The sequence below is a fragment of the Monodelphis domestica genome, chromosome 8 (assembly GCF_027887165.1).
Source record: "Monodelphis domestica isolate mMonDom1 chromosome 8, mMonDom1.pri, whole genome shotgun sequence".
NCBI classification, from domain to species: domain Eukaryota; kingdom Metazoa; phylum Chordata; class Mammalia; order Didelphimorphia; family Didelphidae; genus Monodelphis; species Monodelphis domestica.
This window is the reverse complement of record NC_077234.1, coordinates 213,611,646-213,628,322: the sequence shown is the minus strand read 5'-3', so window position 1 is coordinate 213,628,322 and position 16,677 is coordinate 213,611,646. Positions and strand designations below refer to the sequence as shown.

Here is a 16,677-nt window from a genome sequence, read left to right as displayed (position 1 = left end):
AACTATAATTATATTTACAAATTATATTTCATATGTAAACTTTTAAAAATGACATATATATTTCCATTTTCCTTGGTCACCTTAGGAAAGAAACTCAATAGTGGTATTGCTGGGTCAAAAGGTATACAAAATTTTATAAATCTTTGAGCAGAATTCCAGATTGGTCTTGAAAATGGTTGTATCAGTTCACAGCCCTATTGACAGTGTATATTAGTGACCCTGTTTTCCCACTGTATATCAGATGTCAATCTGTATGAGTGGAAAGAATTTTCACACTGGAAGTTCCTTATGCTACTGAAACCACAAGTTCAGTCCTCTCTTCTCAAACAAAATTCATTCATTTGGCTCCTAATGAGATGTACTGCTTTGCATTATTATTTAACTTGTGGTGATTTAAACAACTAGATTGCTAGCTGCTTCATTGTACCACAGAATCTAAGTAGGAAGGGATCTCAGAAGCCACCAAGTCCAACCTCTATCATAAAAAGAGGCACCTTGATGGCAAAGAGGATAGAGTATTGGAATTCATCTCTTGAAGATGTGAGTTCTAATCTAGCTTCAGACACTCACTATCTGTGTGAACTTAGGGAAGTCATTCAAACTTGTTTGCTCTACTTCTCTCCCTTGTAAAATGGGTCTAACAAATCTATATTTCAGGGTTGCAGTGAGGATAAAATGGGACAATATTTGTAAAGTTTTGTAAATCTTAAAGAGCTCTATAAGTTCTAGAATGTTCATTCTAAAACACCTAGATTTTGCTTGAAAATCTCTGTAACAGAAGTATAGTTCATGGCTAGAGTGCCTCAGTTGGAGTTTTCATGTGGAGGATCCAAGGATTCTCCTTCCAGGAAAATTGTGATGACATGTAAGGGACACATCTTGTAGAGACAGACAGCAGAGCACAAGTCATTCTATAACTATATATCCTAGAAGAAATTCTAGGATAACCACATCTTGAGAAAGATGTTCTTGGTCATTCAAAAAGCCTTCCTAGCTTCAGTTGTGATCTCTTGACTTCATTTGCTTTGGAGGAATTTTGGTGACTGGTTAGCTGATGGCTTTCTTTTAAGCAAGTAGAGGCTTAGAGTTTGGGAAATCAAGTTGCAGAAATGTGAGAGTAAGGACCCAGGCTGCTTTTTACAATCATCGCAGCACTGATGCTTTAGGGAGCAAGGAACAGTCTTTGAGAGCAACCTTTGGGACTCTAACTTAGTGGCAGATTTCTTCTAGTATTTGTGATGTACCTGGTCATGAAGATGGTGGGAACAATTCTAGGAAGGAACTGAGCCACTCTACCAGAAACCAAGGTAGTGCAGGGAACAGTATGCTCCAGAGGTGTTGGGGAAAATAACAATATATTTATTTTTGTTGCTCCTTTGAAATAAATATTTTTGTGTAAAAGGTACCTGTTATTAAGTGGTTAAAATGGAACTGGGAACTCGAGTCACTGCCTGCCTAAAATGAGAAGAATACAGCTGGTGTGTGTGAGGGAGTCTAGATGAAGGCAGGGAAAAAGAAAAAAAAAACCACCACACCTTCTTAGGATACCTAAGAACTGTGAGAGGGAGATATAAGACTTGGCCCTGACATAATTGAGGTAGAGCATACATGATCCACCTTTAACAAATGAGTATCTTCTACCTTCCAAAGAAGTTGCTCCCATTTTTGGTTAGAACTAATTATTAACACAGCCCACCTTTAACAAACGAGTATCTTCTACCTTTGAGAGGTTGAGAGGGGTGTGTTAGGGAGAAATAAGAGCCAGTTAAATCAATTCCACTCTGGAAGCTCTATACTTGGAGTAATTATGAGTTCACATGTAGAAGCCATTACTCTTTGTGATAATAGAACTGGAATTTGAATAGCATGTGACGAGAAGGGCTTACAACTGGAACTCTTTGACTGGGGAAAACAGAAGCCCCCTTCTATTTGAGGACATGTGTAAAGGAAGGAAAAGCGACCCTATATAGAATCCTACTGTGGGATGAAGATGGAGCCTGGGGGTGGGGATGGGGCAGCTGACTGAGGAGCAGTGGATAGGGAGCAAGAGGATTCTGGGAAAAAGAACTGAGAGCTGAGAGGATTTTGACCAACTGATCACTTCCAGTTTTGGAAGGAAACTAAAAGGAGCTTTTTCCTGAGGGTCAGAGGATATCTGAAACCACAGGAGGGAGAAAGAACCTTATTTCTTACTTGCTGAGGACCTATCTTCAGCCAGAAATACTTCACAACCCGCCGTGACTTGACTGCAACTGCCCAAGACTGAGAGGGAGTTCAGTTGGACTCTTTGGACACAGTCAATCTGCCCTCTCCCTTTGAGTCTCCCCCTTTGCCTTTCCTTGTATAGATTATAGAGATTTAGGTTTAAGTTATTGTAGTGTAGAGATATAAGAAAGTCTGTTGGGAAAAGGCTGGAGACCTAGAAGCCTCTGGCCCAAAGGACCTCTTGAATTCCATCTACTGGTAGAACATAGTTATTAGGGCATTTCCTCCCCCTCCATCCTTCTGCCTTATCCCTCAAACTCTTCCATTCCCCATCTCTTCAAATAAATCTTCTAGTTTATGCCAGATTTAAGAGTGGTCAGGGTTTTTATGACAAGATAGAGGTTGGATAAATTGTGACCTAGATCAAAGGTCAAGCAAAGATCTGGCTTGTCACATTACTCTATAAGGAAGGGTTTAACAACAAAACCCTTAGCCCTGAAAAGACTGTCTGAGATACAATTTCTTCCCAGCAGTTGAGCCCACATTCAATACTCAAGGATAGAGTTTGTGGAGTATCTTTGGGATGAGAGGTAGATTCTTTCTGTCTCTGTCTAAAATAATCTAAAGCTCTGAGGTCAGCTAACCTTGAGGAAGGGAGAGATACTGCCATCTTGCCTCAACCCTTCAGTTTCCCCCATATCCCTTTCCTTCATATTTCTCTTTAACCTCTCACTGGAGAAACACATTCATCCAGTGGGTCACCCTGTTCACCCCTCTCCATTAGTAAGAGAGGAGATCAGAGAGACCCCCCTTCATTTCTCCTCTATTACACATGGAAACTTGTCCTCACCCTCCTGTGTGACATATCCTGGAATGCTCCTGGAGCCACAGGACTTTGTTCAAGCCCTGCTTTTGATCCTTACCATCTGGGTGAACTTGAATAAATATTTTTGCCTCCCTAAGTTTGTTGTTATTCAGTCATTTCCATAATGCCCAACTCTTTGTGACCCTTCTTGGGTTTTCCTAGCAAAGATACTAGAATGATTTGCTGTTTCCTTCTGTAGTTTTTTTTTTACAGATGAGGAAACTGATACAGGGTTAAGTGACTTACCCAGAGTCACACAGTTACTAAGGGTCTAAGTCCAGATTTGAACTTGGGGAGATCAGTCTTCTTGACTTCAGGCCTACTAGCACTTTATCCATTGTGTCATCTAGCCGCCCCTATCCTCGGTTTCCTCATTTCCAAAAAGGGGATGGTGGGCTATATGACCTCTGAAGTCTCTTTTATTTCTACTGGTGGTGACAAAAACAGGGAGTCTTCAGCTCACTGGTTTCCCAGGCATTTGGTCACATAAGGCAATAACTCTGGGTCCTCTTATGGGTTAGGTCAGATAGTAAACAAGGGGTTCCTTTCCTATGGTTGCTATTGTACATAGGGAACTATTCTCTCCTCTTGTCTCCCCCAACACAAATATCTATGTCTAGTTGCTATAGCTTTTGAAGTGAGGATGCTAAATGGCATAGCCAGAATACCTTACCTGTTTATTCAGTTGTTCGCAGATATTCACTTTGTCTTTAATCTGAGGAATCTGGGGGAATAACCTTTGCATGATATAGTACCTTGGAAGAACAAGAGAAGAAAGTGAGTGAAAACTGTATAGTATGACTCTTCTTACATGCCAAAGTCAATATTACTCTGATAAGAAATCTCATTAATGCCTCACAATACCCCTGGGAGTAAGTGCTATTACTGTATCTCATTTTACAGTTGAGAAAATTAAGGAAGACAGAAGTTAAATGACTTCACAAAGCAACATAGCAATTGAGTATCTGAAGCTAGATTTGAACTCATGTCTTCCTGACTCCTGGTTCAAAATTCTATCAACTTTGTAACCCAGTTGCCTATAAATAAATAATTATATAAAATAGTTAATTCTCCTATGATATATGCAATGTAAAGATATCGAGTTATGCAAAATTGTGCAATAAAACCGAAAGAGCTCATGGAGAAAATGGAACATACTAATCAAAAACTTTGTCAGTGGCACATTCCCACCCCAAAAGATAGGAATCAAGTAAGAATTATAGTATGGTTTTATATATGTTAAATAAATAAGAAGTACACAAATGCTATAATTAATAGTAGCTTCATCCAGGGTGTTGCAGTTTGGAACAACTTCTATTTTTTTCAGGGCTAGTCTTTTTTTCCAGTTTTTTTTTCAAATTTATCCCCCCTTACCCAGATATCTTATCCCCTTCTTCCTCTCCCTGTACCATAAAATGCATTACCTGAATTAAAAATGTATATATAAATTATCTTTCATGTTTCTATTTATCAGTTCTTTTTCTGAGGGTGGATATTTATTTATTTATTTAATTTTATAGTATTTTATTTGATCATTTCCATGCATTATTCATTAAAGACAAAGATCATTTTCTTTTCCACCCTCCCACCCCCTGTAGCCGACGTGTGATTCCACTGGGTATCACATGTGTTCTTGATTCGAACCCATGGCCATGTTGTTAATATTTGCATTAGAGTGTTCGTTTAGAGTCTCTCCTCTGTCATGTCCCCTCAGCCACTGTAGTCAGGCAGTTGCTTTTCCTCGGTGTTTCTACTCCCTCAGTTTGTCCTCTGCTTATGGATAGTGTTTTTTCTCCTAGATCCCTGCAGATTGTTCAGGGACATTACACTGCCACTAATGGAGAAGTCCATTACGTTCGATTATACCACAGTATGTTTGTCTCTGTGTACAATGTTCTCCTGGTTCTGCTCCTCTCACTCTGCATCACTTCCTGGAGGTTGTTCCAGTCTCCATGGAACTCCTCCACTTTATTACTCCTTTTAGCACAATAGTATTCCATCACCAACATATACCACAATTTGTTCAGCCATTCCCCCATTGATGGGCATCCCCTCGTTTTCCAATTTTTGGCCACCACAAAGAGCGCAGCTATGAATACTCTTGAACAAGTCTTTTTGTCCATTATCTCTTTGGGGTACAGACCCAGCAGTGCTATGGCTGGATCAAAGGGTAGACATTCTTTTATTGCCCTTTGTGCATAGTTCCAAATTGCCCTCCAGAATGGCTGGATCAGTTCACAACTCCACCAGCAATGAATTAATGTCCCTACTTTGCCACATCCCCTCCAGCATTCATTACTTTCCATAACTGTCATGTTAGCCAATCTGCTAGGTGTGAGGTGATACCTCAGAGTTGTTTTGATTTGCATCTCTCTGATTATAAGAGATTTAGAACACTTCTTCATGTGCTTATTAATAGTTTTGATTTCTTTATCTGAAAACTGCCTATCCATGTCCCTTGCCCATTTATCAGTTGGGGAATGGCTTGATTTTTTGTACAATTGATTTAGCTCTTTATAAATTTGAGTAATTAAACCTTTGTTAGAGGTTTTTATGAAGATTTTTCCCAATTTGTTGTTTTCCTTCTGATTTTAGTTACATTGGTTTTGTTTGTACAAAAGCCTTTTAATTTGATGTAGTCGAAATTATTTATTTTACATTTTGTGATTCTTTCTATATCTTGCTTGGTTTTAAAGTCTTTCCCTTCCCAAAGGTCTGACATGTATACTATTCTGTGTTTACCCAATTTACTTATGGTTTCCTTCTTTATGTTTAAGTCTTTCACCCAATGAGGGTGGATATTTAAAAGTTACTCTTCAAATATTAATTCTATAGCTGTATATAATTTTCTCCTGGTCCTCCTTGTGTTACTCCACATTATTTTATGTAGGTCTTTCCAATTCTAAAAAAAATTATTCTGTTTTTCACTTCTTACTTTGCAGTAGTATTTTATCATAATCAAATACCACAACTTGTTCAGCCATTCCCCTATTGATGAAAATCCCCTTGATTTCCTGTTCTTTGCCACCACAAAGAGAATTGTCTTATAGTCTTTCTCAAAGAAGATTGTCCTCACACTTCTTTTACTGTCCAGTCTTCTCCCTCCCTCTTTTTTTTTTTTTTAATAATCTTGCTGGAACCTTCCAAGCCAGAACTTACTACCTTTTATACAATCTTGATATGGTTTATGTTCTCACCTATGATAATAAGAGTTGATGCCTCTCTTTCCCTTCCTATAGTCCCTCCCACAAACATGCTTCCAAATCTGGAGACAACTCTGTCATTTAGGATGGATCTAATCATATTCACACTGAACTTCGAAGGAGTGATGAAAAGTTGGTCTTACTGGCCATCATAGATCCCTTCTTTCTCTCACTGTGGCCTAAAGATCATTGCATTCAAGTCCTGTACCCTATGAATTTTGCCCCTTCTGGTTTCCAATTATATTCTTGACTCAATAATAACGGCACCTTGAATTTATCATTGCCATCTTTTCCACTGCCCCACCTATGTGTGACTTTGAGTATCTAATTTTAAGCTTTCAGTCTTCTCTTGTGAATTAAACTGCATTCTTGACAAAGACCAATTGCATTGCATTAATGGACTGTCTAATTCTTTTGCAAAGTCCTCTGTAAGTTCGTTTAATGGTCTAAGCAGGTAGCATGATCAGTTGATATAAACATTCCATTGGTCTTGGTGGTTAAGTCCTTTTGGAAATAGACAAGGAATTATCAGAGACTACAGTCTTTCTGAAAGACAACTTAACTCTCCTATGTCTGATTTCATATCTTTCAAGTTACTTTCTCATCTCAAATTTGGTTTCTTTTGAGTCTTTTCTTACTAGGAAGTGAAGACAGTGACTAACTACTCTGAAAGTCTACTGTTATTAGTAATTATATTTCTCATTTTAAATTCACAAAAGGGTAGTTAGGTGTCACAATGGATAGAGCAATGGGCTTGGAACCAGGAAGATCTGATTTTAAACCTGAGCTCAGGTATTTACTAGCTGTGTGATCCTGGGCAAGTCACTTAACACTCAGTTCCTCATCTGTAAAATGAATTGGAGAAGGAAATGGAAAAACCCTTCAATGTCTTTGCCAAGAGAACCCTAAGTGGGGTCATGAAGATTCAGATACAACTGAAACAACTGAACAACAAAATTCACAAATAGCTTCTCTAGTACAAACCACTGTTTTTTAAAATAATTTTTAAAAAATAAAGCCTAATTTAAAAATATTGTTACCTTTTAAAAATAAAGAAGACGAATAATGTAATGATAGCTGTCCCAACTAATACATAAATATATATAAGATTGATTTTTTCTTCTTTAAAACCTCCTGGAGAAGAGAAAAAAAGAAAAAATCCAAATACTGTAATTTAATGAAACATTAACAACAATCATTTCAGTTTCTAGTAGGCAATATGATAAATTATTGAGTAATATGAAATTGTTCCAAATAAAAATGTACAAAATCATAATTCCATTGTTCTTAAGAAAATTCATTTGCCCAATGTCATTGATTAGAGTTAAAAAACAAACAAAACAGAAAAACAACCAAACACCTTCCAAGACTTAATTTCATCATGATCTCATATGATAATTAACTTCTTTCATTTTATATTAAAATGTTATCTGGTAATCAAAATACAACTAATAAAACTAGTGTGGGAAGATTCAAAACTATCCTAGAAATTTGATTCCATTAACTTGGGAGATTCATTCAATTTGGAGAAGAGACTTAGAGGGCCTGGATTGTTACTTCCACTATTGAAGGAACTTGAAGTGGAAAAAGGTTAGATTTGTTTTTTCTTAGCCTCAGAGAGTGTATCTGAAAGTTATAGGAGATAAGATTTGATAATTGTGAATAAAAAAACTGATTGAAAAAAATCCCTTTCTTACATAACGTATGCACAAACTATTTAAAATACAAGGTTTTGGGAGACTCAGTTACAATATATATCAGTCTGTGGGACAGACTGATCTGTCGACAAATCTGTCGATCAAATCGACAAACAGAGCAATCCCTATTTCATACCAAGGAAACTGAGGAAGATAGAATTTAAGTGATTTGTGCAGAGCCAGGCCATTAGTCAGAAGCTGATGTGGACTTTTATTTTCCTGATTCTAGACCTTGTTCTCTATCCACTGTCACCTAGCTGCCAAAAATGTATGAATTTGTTGTCAGTAATAATAGCAAGGTGTTTTAAGAAACCCTGGAGATTATGGAACCCACAAGTAAACTCACAGATGGAGATCTACATCTCCTGTTGTTGAGAAACTAGACATTTGTTGGTGTAGAGATAAAGCCCAGTGAGGGGAGAAGGAGTATTAAGATTTATCAAAATTAAGTAATATTATAGGAGACCCAATGTGCAGAAAGTGAGAAATAATAGTCCTGCTGTACCTTGCTCTGATCAGACTACATGTGGGGTATTATGTTCAGCTCTGGGAACCATATTTTAGGATAAGACTATGACAAACTCTGGAAAACATCTAGGAGAGTCTCCCCATAACAGTGAGAGGCTTGGGAAGGTTGTCTAACTTAGAAGATCATGATTGTATTCCCAAAAGTTCTCAAAGGAAAGAAAGATTGGCTAAATGTGTAAGAGAACTGGGGAGGAACCAGGCATGTTAATTTGTTAGTACTCCTTCCTTCCTTAAATTATAACATATAAATTTACCTGTTTACATTTTATATCATCTCTTCCCTTCCAGGAAAATATACATTTCTGAGGGCAGGGACTGTTTGACATTTTTGCGTATAGCAGAGTCTTACGCACGGTAGATATTTCATAAATGCTTGTTGAATAAGATTAGAGAAAGGAAGGATCAATGGGAGACATAGTAGCTTTCTTACAATATTTGAAAGATTGTTAGTGTAGGAATGGAAACTTCTGACAAAAGCTACAGAAAAGAAGAGTAAGACTAGATGTAAGAAAAAAAAAACTCAGGAATAATTAGTGCTATTCAAAAGTAAAATTAGTTTCTTAGGAATGGTACATTGCTGATACCCAGTGGAATTGTGTGTCGGCTGTGGGAGAGGTGGAGGGAGGGGGGGAGGGAAGAAAAGAAAATGATCTTTGTTTCCAATGAATAATGTTTGGAAATGACCAAATAAAAATTAAAAAAAAAAGGAATGGTGCATTGCCCATCCCTGGAAGTCTTCAGATGGAGGCTACATGACTACTTGTCAGCAATGCTGTGGAAGGTTCTTCATTGAGTTATGGGGCTGGGAGAGATAATCTATGAGAAGTTTTGTATTTCTAGAAATACTCCTGAAATTTAACACAGATGTGAATGTTGTCTAGAAATAATTGCCAAGTGATTATTCCTCCCCTCCCCCTCTTCCTTTTTTCTTACTTAGATGAGGAAAGTTGTAGAATAGTAATTACAGGAAATTACCAGTTTGAGGCCTTCTGGAGATGAGCAAAAAGTAACCATGTGAAATGGGCTGAGAGTCAGAAAATGTGGTGTCTAATTATACTTCTGCCATTGGCTAGCTGCATGATCTTGGACAAATAGTTTCACTTCTCTATTACTCAATTGTCTCCTCTGTAAAATGATGAGGTGATGACCTCTAAGCTCCTTATTAAAATCTAAAAGCTTCTAAGTCTATGATGCCAGGTAATTCTCTTTCATAAGAGAAACTAATCTGTGAAAACAATGCACTGACTTAAGGGAGTAGGGTTCTCCAAGATAATTAACAAGGGCAGAGGGAAAATTTGCTGAAAGGATGCTTATTTTACAAGCTAAATATAGCTTGTCTGAAGGATTTGGCTGGGTTGATTTAGGACTTTTCAAGACTTAAGACCTGGAGATGCTTCAGAGAAAGTGAAATATTTCTTTATAAAAAAATGACAGCTCAGTTAGTGACAAAGGTCTGAACTTTTGAGGTGTGTGTTTTCTTGAATGATTTGTGATCTTGCTTCTAATAAGAAGTGCATTTTTATTTAGAGAAATTTGAATTATAAATCTGAACTCATATCTCCCCATTTTTAACCCTGGGACAATCCCAATTTGGAACTTTTATAGGTAAATGGAAGGCATCACCATTCATCTGATAGCCATAAATTGAGTATACAGATTATGTTGATTGAGTCCAGGATCATCTTACTATTTCCCCTAAAAGTGGCTTTGCATTTTAATTTACTTGCATGATACACTTTTTAAAATAAAAAAGTAAAATGTGCTAGGTGCATATCTTACCTTTCTAGTCTTCTTAGACTTTACATCCTATCACAAACTCTTTGATAAAGTGACATTTGCCTTCTTGCTGTTCTCCAAACAAGACACTTCATCTTTCTACTGTGGGCATTTTTATTGGCTGCTGTCATGGAAGGAATTCCCTCTCACCTTGGCTCCTACTCCTAGCTTTTTTGAGTTTCTCTGCATCTCAGCTAAAATCCCACCTGCAGGAAGCCTTCCTTTCATTGATTATTTCTAGCAATTTATCTTGTCTTTAGTTTGTATGTACATAGTTATTTGTATGCCGTCTCCCTTATTAGATTGTGAGCTCCTCAAAATCAGGGGTTTTCTTTTACCTTTCTTTGTATCCTCAGAACTTAGTATAGTGTCTAGCATGTAGTAGGCACTTAAAAATATTTATTCATTGACTGATTCTCTAATAAAATGTTCTGGGTATGACCTTGTATTTCCAAAGTAATTGATTTCAAATGTATCACTTGATATTAACTCATATATAGTATCCACATCTGGATATAATATATATAATGTCATGTACATTATATATAATAAAACATATATGTAACATATATAATAAACAAATATGCTTACCAAACACTATAGGTTTACTCCAATCACTCCAATTCTCATTTCGATGATTTGTTCTCATTTTCAAGATATACTTCGCTTCTGTGTCATAAAGTGGGTACTCATACTCATTTTTTTCAGTTCCCCTAATTTTCAACTTGGACCAGGAAGAAAGAAAATAGGGAGGGAAAAACCACAGTTGTCACTTATTCTGTGGAAGTGAGGGATACTACAGAAATGGCAATGAAAAAAATGGCAAACCTAGAATCTCTAAAAAGTTTTAATGAGCATTTCCTCAATTCTGTGTTGAGGTCTTTAGATATATTAAATATGTATCTTTGTTAATTATTACATCTAAAATACAATCTATAAGCCCCTTAAAGTTTATAACCACTCTTACTGCAATTGATTAGGTAAACCTCTGGGCAGAGGAAGAGCTATCCCCACCAGGGGTAGAATATGTGGATTCTGAATAAGGAGAATGAGCATAAATACAAAAATCAGGGTTAGTCTAGTACCCAGTGAACTCAAATGGAACTTGATATGTCAAAAAACTGAATGATGAAACAGGAATTGATACTTAGAAGTCTTTATGAGGGTAGGAAGAAAACTGTAGGGAGCACCAAGTGCTGGTTGTTTGTATGACTCCACCTGCATCCCCAAAGACATTGTTCCTCCATGTTAGTGACTGCCTCTCTTTTGTTAGTGCACTAGCGTACTCTATGCCCTTTCCTTATTTATCAGAGTCAAACAGACCATGAGAGCATATATAATTTAATATATAGATATAAACACACAAATATACACACATATAGCATATGACATACATATTATATGTGCACATATGTGTGTATATTTATAACTTTATATATGTATGAAATTCTAAAACATGTTTTATATGGTATATATGCCATAAACAAAACATGTTCTGGGATTTTAGGATCAAGGTTTGATGGAATATCACTGCTGGAAGACTTCTACTAGTGCTGAGTGTGCATATTGTGTTCCCATTTTTTTTTTAAACTCTTATCTTCCATCTTAGAATCAATACTGTGCACTGGTCCCAAGGTGGAAAAATGGTAAGGGAAATGGAGGTTTAAGTAAACATATCCAGGGTCACAGAGATAGGAAGTATCTGAGGTCACATTTGAACCCAGCACTTCCCATCTCTAGTCCTGGGTCTCAATACACTGAGCCACTTAGCTGCGCCTATTCCCATGTTTTCGGTTCAGATCTGTATCCCTTTCTGTCTTCTAAGTGCTGGAGGTATTCCATAATCTCTCTGAGTCAAGAATATTGTGAAGGATGTATTATTCCTGCCCATCCACAATTAAAAAACTTTGAAAATAGATGTTGGGGTTCAAGGTGAGTCTGTCATAGCAAAGACTAATGGAACATCATAGAGATAGAGTAGGGAAAATACTCCCAGCCAATATCTTTCAGAAATGAGAAGCTGAGTGATGGGAAAGCAGAGGAAAAACCTCTGCTGATTCCCGCAACTTTTAGTGTCTGCCCCTCACATCACTATATATTTATTTTATATTTCTCTATGAATACATTGTATCTCCCTCATTGAATATAAGATTTTTGAAGGCAAGGACTGTTTTCATTTTCATCTTTGTATATCCAGTGGCTAGCACAATGACTGATGTTTAATTAAACTTATTGATGTGTGTGTGTGTGTGTGTGTGATCTTGGGAAAGTCTCATAATCATCTTAGACAGTCTCTTCCCTTCTGTAAGTACTACATAACTATTTTCAGTTCTGTTCTACAGGCAGAAGTTTATAGATAGGATGGTAACAAATCTGAGTGATTATTTTTTAACTTCAAGTGTACTTTGACATCAAATCACAACAAAAGACCAAAACTCACCAACTCGTAAGTATCCAGAGAACCCTAAAAAAAAAAAACAGCAAGAAAAAACCTGTTAAGTACTTTTATTTTCAAAACTCATTAAGCAAGTATCTCTGTGAGTCTCCTCTTTGTGTCCTGGATGGCATTGGCAGCAAATCTGTTTGATTAGGAGGGCTGATTGCCCAAAGCTCAAGACTGTACAACATGCCTGCTTTGTATTTGTGGGTGACTGGTAAATAACAATTGGCTTTCTAAAAATGTAAGACATACCATTAAATTTAATTTGCATCAGTATTTTTCTTTCTTACTTTTAAAAATCTAGAAATCAATGAAACAATAAATCAAGCCTTGGTTTGATTTTCAAGGTGTAGAGACTCATACTGAAAAAAAACCCAAAACTTTTTGAATGGTTTAAGTTCCCCAGGGAGTGGGGGTATTGATTATTTTTTTTAAAAAATATTTGTATTTTAAAATTTTTTTCTATGGTTACATGATACTTGTCTCCCTCCACTTCCCATAGTTGACAGTTGGGTTTTACATGTATTATCACTCAAATCCAATTTCCATATTCTCATTTTTGTAATAGAGTTATCTTTTAAAACCAAAACCCCAAATCACATACTCATATAAACAAGTCATATTGAAAATCTAACAATCAACTGCTCAGTTTCTTTGAAATGACTCCTGTTATAAGGGTTATTGACCCTTATAGATTATTGGTATGGGTATAGGTATTACCAATACCTGTGTCTTGAGTGGACAGCCTGTTGTTTTGACTGTTGAGAAAGATGACTTCTCTAAACAGTCTGAAAGAACTCCAGTTCAGGCCAGTTATATAAAAATATGTGTATTGTAGGTATTAACATTTTACAGGAAGGGATAATAAAAGGAAAGTAGGTAGAAAGGTATTATATAGGTCCCTTTGCTAATAAATCTTAATTATAACCACCCAACCAATCTGGTCTGCAAGGACCTTCTTCTCCTCAATAGAGTTGAAGTTGTCCTCTCTTCCTATTTATCTAAACCTCCCAAATCCTCATCTATCCATCCTAATCTAAATTATAAACTTATAAACAAGAAGAATAAGTCAGGTTTATCTTTCCTGCTGCTCAGATGTGATTTCCAGCTGGTCAGAGATTCTGCTGCCTTTTCCACTCCAGCCACAGGCTGGAGTTTAGACCTTAGACATAACAAAAGTAAATGTGTATTGATGGTTTCTGTGAGTGATAAAGGTGGGAAACCTTTCAGTCGGAACTCTGAGTTTTCTGCACATCAGAGAATCCACACTGAAGAGAAACCATATGAATGTCGACACTGTGGATGTATGGGGTGCTCAGGGTGGGGTAGTATCTCTGTATGGAGGGCTTGTTGTGCCCTCTTAGGGCAGCTCTCCAACCTGTGACCCCCACCTGACACCCAGCTCTCATTTGTGGCTCCCAGTAGCTGCTAGCATGCGGCAGCGGCCACACCCCGGGCAACGGCTTTGACAAGCTGGCTAAACCTTGTGAAGATATCGACCCCTGGTGAACCAGGGCTTTGATCACCCAGCATGTGAAGACTGCTTCAGCCGAACAGATGGAAGAAACCAATAAGAAGGTTCAACAGCTGAGAGGGCGACGCAGCAAAGCACTGTGGAGTACTTAGGGCGTGTTGGAGCACAAGAGACAACACGGCCACCCAATGCAGCTGAGGAAGTCTCCAGCTGTAATGACTTTTCCTGCCACTGGACCCAGGCTTCCAATGCCGAGAGTGGGCCTGTCTCTGTGCATCGACTTTTCCACTTAAATCTCCTTCACGCACAAGTGTCTTTGTGCACACTCATCTATACACCATAGATGACAATGCACAAAGACAATCGTCATCCTCGGTTACCGAGAGACTACTACTACTACTCCACTCTGACAGGTCAGATTTTGTTGCCACCTATTGGATCAGGTACAGTTACTGCACCCAACAATCTCCTCTTCTCTGGCCTGATAAAATGGTTTATTCTCAGGATTTAAACTCACCAAGATTTTCCAAACTGGCAGAGCCTCTCTTTGGATCACCTTCCTTGTTCAGTTCAGCCCAAAGAGTGAACCTTTACATCAACTGCCTTTCTCAAAGCTTGAGAAAATTCTTTCCCATTCATCATCCCTGAGATTCCATTCAGATTTCAAGAAACCCAATTTATTAATCTCTCTTATGTATCTATCAATAAATTATGCTACTTAACTCTATTTCCTAATGAACTCTTAATTAATAAACTAATATTTCTCTACACTCCAGTATAATACTTCAAAAGTCTGCAGTCTCTTTTCTTGACTACCCTCTTTTTGGGATTCTTTGTATAAGCTTAACCTTGATCTCTGGGCTTTGGCACATTACTTAAGCCTGATAATTGGTCAGGAGGATTATGTGGACACTATATTTCTATTCCATCAAATCCCCAGAAGACCTGAAAGGCTTCCCTCCATAGTTTTACCATAACCTGGTGAAGGTGTATCTCCCCTTCAATTTCACAAAAATCAGAATTTTCTTTTTCCTTTATCTGTTAGACGTATTAAAAGAACATATAAGTATCATAACAAATGCTTATATGGTATTTAAGAATTTACAAATACTATTTTATAAATATTTAATTTGATTTTAATATTACAAATAAAATTTAATTTGATCCTTACAATAACTATTAAAATACTTTATCATCTTTACTGATAGGGAAACCAAGACTGAGTGAGACTAAATGACTTGCTTAAGTCTTCCCACTAATTGAATACCTAAAGAAGGATTTCAACTTAAGTTTTCTTAATGCTAAGGCCAACAACCTATAACACCTAGCCGCATGAGGGCATTACTCAATGCTATGTAGTGACAATGTAGGGCTGTTGCTTGCTTCTGGCAGCCTGTCTGGCTCTCTGTGGTAAGATCATTTGTATCTCTAACCAAATCTGAGTCACTGTAAGAAGAACCAAAGGAGAGTCGGTTGTGTGATTGCAGTTTCTCCTTATGCCTTCTTTTGGTGGTTGCAATCCTGGGGCTTGTGGGGGTTCTACAGTCCTGCTCTATCTCTGTGTCTGGAGGAAGTCATTGTAGCACAACAAAAGGGATGGAGGGTTGGCTTTGGAATCATGTTTAGATTCTGCTTTGGACACTTAGTTGTTTTAGGGAAGAGTTGTGGAGTGCCAGACCAAAGGCAAAACAGCTAACCGCTCTGAGACTAGACTTGTTTATCTGTATATAAATCAGGGGAAATAATACTGAGTGGTGCCTACCTTATACAATCAGATAATGGATATGAACTGGTATGAGAATCTCAAAACCTTAAACATATGTCAACAATATCCAATAGAGGGGGGTAAATTCTTCCTTGACCTATAAAGTCATACTAAAATGACTGAGACCCAGTTACGAATCATGCTGGACCTGTGCCTTTGGGACTTGGCTTATGGCTTAGAATAGTGTCTTTTAAAAATTTTTTTAAATTATTTATTTGCTTGTTATACTAAGATACCCAGTTAACTCTCTCCCTCCCTTCCTCCATTAGAGAAGGCATCATTGGACAAAAAGAAATAATATATAAAACTATGTCTTTCTCATTACCAGTTCTTTCACTGAGGTAGGTACTTTGGTAATTGATTCTTTCTACTCTGTTTGGGGCAATATGGGGCTTTTCTAAATATTCTCACCAATGTGCTTGGCACTTAAGAAACACTAACAATAATTCAACATTGTATTTAGATGTTGTTTCCTAATGCTCCAAAGAGTTTTGAATAATGATATCTAGCATTTATGGGGCTGTTAGGTGGTACAGTGTATATGGAACTTGGCCTGGATATGTTGGAAGATATCTTCCTGAGTTCAAATTTGGCCTTAACTATTCTTAGCTGTATGAAACTTTCTCGTTTGCTAATTTGTAACATGAGCTGGAGAAGTGTAATAATTAAAATTAAGAGGCTGATAGTAGCTTAATAACTTTACTAAATCATAGTAGAAGTAGTA

General features: G+C 37.2%; 1 protein-coding gene across 6 annotated transcripts in view; it reads right to left on the bottom strand.

The window, feature by feature from the left end:
• Positions 1 to 16,677, bottom strand: part of LOC103094977 (granulocyte-macrophage colony-stimulating factor receptor subunit alpha) — a 69,238-nt gene that overhangs the window by 12,570 nt on the left and 39,991 nt on the right. For 5 of the 6 annotated variants that reach the window (XM_007501020.3, XM_056807921.1, XM_016424816.2 and 2 more), the window contains 4 exons: positions 12,715 to 12,738; positions 10,866 to 10,998; positions 7,314 to 7,407; positions 3,744 to 3,825 (listed from right to left, as the gene is read on the bottom strand). In XM_007501020.3, the coding sequence (XP_007501082.2) occupies positions 3,744 to 3,825; positions 7,314 to 7,407; positions 10,866 to 10,998; positions 12,715 to 12,738 (333 nt within the window). The remainder of the gene's footprint in view (positions 1 to 3,743; positions 3,826 to 7,313; positions 7,408 to 10,865; positions 10,999 to 12,714; positions 12,739 to 16,677) is intronic. The other variant, XM_007501022.3, reaches the window with a different exon arrangement.